The sequence below is a fragment of the Quercus lobata genome, chromosome 2 (genome assembly GCF_001633185.2).
Source record: "Quercus lobata isolate SW786 chromosome 2, ValleyOak3.0 Primary Assembly, whole genome shotgun sequence".
Lineage (NCBI taxonomy): Eukaryota > Viridiplantae > Streptophyta > Magnoliopsida > Fagales > Fagaceae > Quercus > Quercus lobata.
Window position 1 is genome coordinate 9,411,290 of NC_044905.1, and position 7,567 is coordinate 9,418,856.

Here is a 7,567-nt window from a genome sequence, read left to right on the forward strand (position 1 = left end):
ATTTTGTTCACACGAAAAATCATCAAGAATTAACACCCTTTGGTCATTAAGAAATTTTTAAGTGCCTTTGCAAGTACATTATTGTAAAAATGAAAAAACCTAGAAGCAAACACATATAGGCAAATCTCATATGACTAATTAAGGAAAAAGGTGCCTCCATAATACAAAAGGCAGGGATAAAAATAATTATGAATCAATAATAATGGGTACCTTGAAAACCAGCTTAAGCTCAAGGAGAAAACTACCCAAAAGCACTGTACTACCATTTTAGAGCTCTATACTGCCATTTTCATATCTAACTTCTGGTGAGGATTATAACCTATAAGTTCAAAGTCAGCTGCCACAAATGAATCTATGTCCTTCCTCTCTGGATTGATCTTCAAAATCTGCACAGTATGGACAAGAGAATACATTTGTTAATGGCAACAAGAAAAATTTGCAAATCATCCTTTATTGCATGTTTCCCATGTGTCACTTGTTTTTCAAGACATACACCAAAAAACAATTGAATTTTGTCAACTTTGTGAAAATGCAGAAAGGAAAATCAATTTTTAAGGTTTAGGCATTAGGCATTCAGACAGTGCACCTAGTGCAATTCTACCTTACTGAGCAGCTTGAAAGAATTCCAGGGATCATCAAGGGAAAGGCTGCTTCGTAACCATAAAGTATAAATTTTCTTTTGATATGAACAAACAAAAAAGAAGATAAAAATAGGAATTCGTTTTGAAGACCCAGGTTTCCAAAAAAATCTTATAACCAGAAAAAGATAGCATCATAAGAAGGGCAGACCAAGTACTGGATAAATACATTACAAACAGAGTGAAATTCAAAACATTTAAGCCAAAAGAGTGCTTAGGTATTCCAATATCTTAAACATTCACCAAATGCAAGCAGCAGTTTTTGATGCTTAATTCTACTCACAGGAAAAGGTTTGGGAAGTTTCTGAAGCTGCTCCTTCAGAGGCATGATATGAGTCTTATAAACATGAGCATCCCCAATTATATGGATGAACTCACCAGGAGTGAGGCCTGTAAAGGCAAATTGACATTGAAAAAAAAAAATCTTAACAAGGTTCCATAAGTAAGATGATCAATGACAACACAAAAAATTATATATAAAGCTAAGAAAATGACAACTATAAATTGTAATTTCTAACAAAATTTCATCTCTCTGATATTGAAATGGATGCATACCACAAACTTGAGCAATCATGTATGTCAATAACGCATAAGATGCAACATTAAATGGAACACCAAGACCTATATCAGCAGACCGCTGATACATTTGACAGGACAGCTCCCCATTGGCTACATAAAACTGTAAGAAGTACGAGTACATAAGTTTGCAGATTACCATAATAAACAACAAATAAATGAAAATTTCAAGATTAATAGCATGTTACCTGGGCAAACATGTGACAAGGGGGAAGTGCCATCAAGTTAAGGTCTGATGGATTCCATGCTGATAGGATTATCCACCGGTCATCTGGCCTATTCTTAATTTTGTCAATAACATCTAACAACTGATCAAATCCTTGGCCGGTATAGTCAGCATGCATGTTGGTATATCTGTAAATCGAACATTTACAGAGGATGCATAAATGGTGAACGGAAGTTACAATTTCTTTAGGTAAATGATAATCACTGACCTAGCACCAAAGTGTCTCCACTGGAATCCATAAATGGGCCCCAAGTCACCCTCTTCCCTATCTGACAAACCAATTCTAAAAATATAGATATATGCTAGTTAGATTTGCATATCCAGAATAATTTTTTGATAAATCAGATTCTGATATCCAAATAATTGCCTGTCAAGGTAGTCTCTGGATGCATTTCCATCCCATATATTTACGCCTTTCTCCTGTAGAACCTATTGGCAACAACATTTGTAACTCATTTCCAACTTCCCCATAATTAATTTACAAAAGAGATAGAATCTTCAACACATTTTCGAGAAATAAAAGTTGTATGACAAAGTAAAAAGACAAGAATTGTGAACTCAACTCAGTCATATAAGGAAACTAGTCTTCAGTATTTAATCATAAAATTTCTACCTTTTCAGTCAAAAAAATCATAAAATTATGGGATTCCATATAGGGACTACTATTACTAGTTTAAGCATACATCTTTATTGACAAAATTTAAATCAATATGTATGAACCCAATAACTAATATTACATGCCAACAATAGGACAAAATGATATATTACCTTTGCATTTGTTGAACCACTGATAAACCACAACAGCTCTTCAACAACTCCTCGCCAAAATACTCTCTAGTAATTTTGAAAAAGAAAAAAACCATAGTTACCAGCTTTAGGAAACATTGATGAAAATTTTCCAGAAAGGGCTAAAAAGTTTTAGTGACCCAAAGTGAGCTGATGACAAGCAAACTTCTCCAAAATGCCAAAACACAACCAGAAGAGTGGAAAATAGCAACTTAGATAGAACACACTGTAATCAAGAAGCAATCCAGAAGAGAAAAAATACCTTAGTTGTAAGAAGTGGAAAAGATCTACGAAGATTGAAACGCATCTGCAAAGAGTACAAGTATTAGAAAGATGCAAACAGAAATGCTTATCTGGAAGCCATAATTGTAGTATGAATAAAATGGCTAGTATCACAAAAATGAAAAACACAAAGATACATAGGTAAGCTGAGTACCACACTACCTGGCAACCGAATTTTGATAAAGTACCAGTCCCTGTCCTGTCATCTTTCTGGGTGCCACTTGATATAATTTCATCAACCAATTTCAGGTACATATACTCATCATGTCTCTCAAAGATCATCTTTGGCAGGAAGGTAAACCTTTCTACCTCAAACTTATTAGAATCCTTACTTCTTGAAGCATGAGCTTCAATAGGAGAACTTCTTACGCGAACATAGCTCGCAAAAGAATATTGAATATTATTTTCCACCAATGGGGGGGATGAGTACCATGGCTGAAATACAGAGAAATCAATAGTGGGAATGAAAGTGTCGCATTCAATGCTGGTCTCAATTTCTGTAATGTGGATGGCAGCACATTGTGGTGCATTGAGTGTTTCCCTGTACCAAAACCATCAATATCTGCCTTACCAGTACGTTATATAGCATTATGATTTATTCATAAATGATCAAATTACCTTAATATCTGGCCGCCTCCAATAATAAAAACTCTCTCTATTGATAAAGAATAAGGAGATTCTGCCAATAATTTTAAAGCTGAAGGAATGTTTCCACATGTTACAACATCCTCAGCAGTTGCAATATCAAAATTCCCAGAACGAGCCAGCACAACATTCAGGCGACCAGGTAAAGGACGGTATTTAGGGGGGATACTTTCCCATGTTTTCCTACCCATTACTACTGCATTCTTCTTCCCAGGATCAGAGGTAGTCATCGTGAGCTCCTTGAAAAATTTGAGGTCAGAAGGCAATCTCCATGGTAATTTACCATCCTTCCCAATTCCCATATCACGAGTAGCAGCCACTACAACTTGATAAGTCCTCTGATTATCAGCACCCACATCCACATCACCATTAGAGACACTAATCGGAATCCCCCCAGCCATTACAGAAAGCCTTCGATAAGATCTATACTTCACAGTCACATTCAAGATTCCAGATAAGCTTGAGGATGCAGACACAGAAGTGAGATTAAGGAAGCAACTATTGAAGGAACTCAGAAAAACCTGTTAGCAATGAGTATAAGAACAGTGACCACATAATTATAAAAAAGTCCTAATAAATGTAAAGTAAGGCTCATATACATTACTCTCTGAAATCGTAAAAGGAAATGAAAGACAAGGGTCTGTTATTAAAATTGGCATCCATAGTTGATCTATGATTGCCAATTGCAAATTTTCAATAGGGAAAATTCTAAAACTAAGACCAATTTTACTACAAAAGACTTAAGCAACAATAAATGTGATTAACATTACTTCAACAATGTAATAAATATGTCTGTATTACATTTTTTTTTTTTTTTTTTGCGACTAATCAGTTTGTAAGCTTTATGTAATAAAATTGATCCAAGAAAACATGTACGATACGCTAATATAGAAACCTTGGAAAAAGAGATGTTGCTCAGACCATAATATTGCATCAGCATCTGTACATGTGCTGAAAAGCTAACCTGATTTAACTCATTTGTTCCTGAAAAGAGATCCAACACAATGTTATAGCATATTTTGAAAAAAATAACAGCCAACACAAAGTAAAAATTGAAGCATGAAAATGAAATCGCAGTATCTTATAATTAAAGAGTAAGGTTACAGAGTAGAGAGTACAGACCTCAAAACGAAATTCCAGAGAGAGAGATTAGGGATTAGTAGAGAGTCGAAGTAGCCGGGAAGCTTTTCAGATTCAAAAGCAGCGAAAATTGACAAATTTGCTTTTACGTGGTGATGGGGTTTGGATAATAAGAATCATATCACGGTAAAGAAGAGAGGGAACTTGCATCAGATCAATTTGTCAGTGCGATGTATCGGGCTTGAGAAGCCCAGCTTAACAACGATTGGGCAAGGACTAGTGAAATAAGCCCACTGCGCTTTTATTATTATTATTATTCATCAAGTAGATTATCCGTTTTTTCTGTCACGGCCTCTTTAAAGGTGATCTAAGGGGAGGTGGTATTTCATGAGAAATAAAAGAAAGGAGTATTAGACTCATTTTCTTTTCTTTTTTATGGAAGTAGAAGGGGTTGTTATTCTGTCTTCTATGTCTTGTTACTTTTGACCAATTGATTTTAGATATATATTAGTATAATTATTTTGTTGAATTATACTATCTAGGTTCTTATTATCATCACTTAGACTAGGTCTTTTAATAGGAGTAGCCAACACTTGGACTCCACTACTTTGATTCAATATAACGGATTCAAAGGGTGGATAAGTTAAGTACACCTTCTCATGATTTTTTGTCTTCGTCCATGACAATGCTTTCTCTATTACACTTATCTTTTTGTTATAATAGTCCAAAAAGAATTTGGGACATAACTTTGTAGAAATTTTTTTATAACAACCATGACATGTTATATTGGTATACCGTAACTAGATGCAGCCTTTTGAAATTGATTGTTAAATTTAAAAATTGGTGCTTGTACTGAAAGCATCTGAGTTTTTCACCATTTATATTATATTAATACCTAGGAATCATAGGTGCAGATTTGGGTTCAGGTTTGGGTGCGGGTGTGGGTGCGAGTGCGAGTGCTAGTGCGGTGCGACGATTTGGCAATTTTCGAAAAAGTAGGGTGCGGATGCAACATGATACATTTATTAATAAATTATTATTTATATTTTCTATATATTGCTAAGCATATCTTTTCATATAATGGTAAACATATGCCAATTTAAGAGTAATAGTAGAGAGGAGACGGAGAAAACAAGAGAGTTTGAGATGAGTTTAAGGTTTTTTCTTTAAACTAGGATGTCAAAACGGTGTGTTTTGACAAAATTTTTTACTTTTTTTTTAAACACTTATTTTGGCCTATAGGGCCTGTTTTGGCCCATTTCGAACCGAATTGGACTGAATCGAAAAAAAAAAAAAAAAAAAAAAGTTGCGGACGTGCGTGCAACCACGTCCACAGTGGCACAGCGCGTCCATGCTTTCCAAATTAATACTAAGATAACAATTAGGCTATGTTTGGTAACTATTTTTTTTTTCTTCATAATTTTCTATTTTCTAGGACAGAAAACTTGTTTGGTAACTCAAAACAAACCAAAGATAAAAATAGATTCCAAATCTCAATTTATAAAGGAAACTGAAAACAGCTCTTTAGCTATTTTCAATTTCTTGGTTTTAAACACCAAAGAACACAATACATGACAAAAATAATGTATTTTAGTGAAACAAAACAAGGATTTCTTTCTCATTTTTTCTTATTTTCTTTCACACCCAACTAAATCATTTATTCTCTATTATGAGAGAAAATTGAAGAGAGGTCATCGAGCTCCCTTTTTTTGTGTTTTTTCTAACGGCCTACTTATAGAAATCTTTTAAATAAGATGCATTAAATGACCACTAAGATTCCTAAATGAAACAAAAAAGAATTACCAAATTAATTAGGAAACAACTAAAATAGAACAAATTTTGGTTACAAACTTGGTTGTAGTCAATGAATATAACTCTAGTTAGTAGTTTTTTCTATTGGATGTAAATTTTGACAAATCTACTATTGCATTACAATTTTTTTTTTTTAATTTTTTATATATCCTCTGTGTTTGCAGAATTTTCAGAAAATCAAAGATCAATAGCTATGTTATCAATCCTTCCTAAAAAAGAAAAAAAAAATAGCTATGTTATCAATCAAGTTTTTTGTAGGGGTGCTGGGCCCAAGAGCTCATTATCTATGTATATATTGGGCCTAGGACCCAATCTAAGGACAAAAGGTCGTCTGAGGAGGAGTGAGCATTGTTAAGGGAATCCGTGTTAGTAAATGAGAAAGTTGGTTTTGTTCATAAGGGCCCAGGAGGGTGGGTCGAGGATGAATACCTCCTCAACTGACCAAAGCCGAGGTCTGGAGAGATGGTCTGTCGTCCTGGGAACGTTCCAGGAAATTCTGTTGGTACGGATAAGCATTATAGAAACATAGGACAGGGAGAAGTCCTAAAATATCTAAAAAGAAAGTTGTTACCATCGCATTAAATGCTCTGCATCTAACCCTCTGACTGCATTAATGTGGAGGTGATACGTGAACAGTGGTTTTCAACCTTACAGCTACTACATAAAAACTTCAGGAAGGTGCTGATAAGACAAGTATCAACACCAACCATCTGGCCTACACGTGAAGGGTAAAGATGAAAGGGGAAGAGAGTATAAAAGGAGAAAGAGGCAATGAGAGGAGAGGATCAAGAAATTAAGGGAAAAACACTGTGGCAATCCAGAACTATATTTGTAATTAAACTTGAGAGAAATATACAAGAACTGATCTCCTCGGATTGTGTCGAGGACGATTTTCTTTAGTTCAAACTTGTTCATTTTTATTCTCTTGTCATCTGAATCCACTTTAGTAATTATATGATTCATTAAAGCCCAATTTTCCAATCAACTCTCTACAAATTCATTATTTTTGGCTTTTTAGGCCTAAGTCCATTCACCTTTTAGGTTAGGAACTCAAATCTGGTCCTTACATTTTTAAATTTCAAATTTTTGTAGTCTAAAATTATGGATCAAATAATAAATTACATCTAATTTGTGAGAAATTTGCCATGCATGTTAAGAACATAAATAACATGCAATCTCATTATTAAAATTTTAAAATATGTAGTTATGTTAATTTTTTTAGTGGAAGTTGTAAAATAAAATAGGTTGGCATCGTGCGCCTCTTTTACAGTCTATTCAAGTAATAAATCTAGAAATTATCAGCTTAATCCTACTTCAGTTGAGCTACTACTGAAATTGAACTAACAACAATCTACACAGATAAACAAAAAATAGGACTTTATTCTGTGTGTCCCAAAGAGAGCACCCTATCATCTGAATTTGAACCAACTCTTGTTTGCCCCTATACCAGTTAATCTCCAGTTAGGGTCTTGAGAAATGAATGGAAACTTGGCTGATTTGAGTAACATTTAAATTTAACTTT

The 7,567-nt window shown here is 34.3% G+C and overlaps 1 protein-coding gene across 3 annotated transcripts; it reads right to left on the bottom strand.

Annotated features, from left to right (window-relative positions):
* Positions 1-15: 15 nt before the first annotated feature.
* On the bottom strand, positions 16-4,532 carry LOC115974377 (bifunctional dihydrofolate reductase-thymidylate synthase-like). 3 transcript variants are annotated; one of them, XM_031094706.1, is made up of 12 exons: positions 4,276-4,532; positions 4,075-4,137; positions 3,127-3,674; positions 2,671-3,049; positions 2,489-2,533; positions 2,209-2,274; positions 1,808-1,869; positions 1,649-1,723; positions 1,403-1,568; positions 1,194-1,317; positions 922-1,028; positions 16-386 (listed from the first exon to the last, which is right to left on the bottom strand). In XM_031094706.1, exons 2-12 carry the CDS (start codon positions 4,075-4,077, stop codon positions 276-278), a joined length of 1,686 nt encoding a protein of 561 aa, XP_030950566.1. In that variant the 5' UTR covers positions 4,078-4,137; positions 4,276-4,532; the 3' UTR covers positions 16-275. The 3 variants fall into 3 exon arrangements, with proteins under 3 accessions (XP_030950566.1, XP_030950567.1, XP_030950565.1); XM_031094707.1 differs by having other exon boundaries at positions 4,118-4,137; positions 4,276-4,531; XM_031094705.1 differs by having other exon boundaries at positions 4,049-4,137; positions 4,276-4,531.
* Positions 4,533-7,567: the final 3,035 nt, after the last annotated feature.

Bases quoted from the DNA above. Each gene is read 5' to 3' on its own strand.
- LOC115974377 (XM_031094705.1), bottom strand. From the start codon at position 4,093: ATGCTGATGCAATATTATGGTCTGAGCAACATCTCTTTTTCCAAG. The intron at 1,569-1,648 runs GTCAGTGATTAT...TTCGATTTACAG, and splicing joins TGGAGACACTTTGGTGCTAG to ATATACCAACATGCATGCTG. The intron at 1,029-1,193 runs GTATGCATCCAT...TTGCCTTTACAG, and splicing joins CATGATTGCTCAAGTTTGTG to GCCTCACTCCTGGTGAGTTC.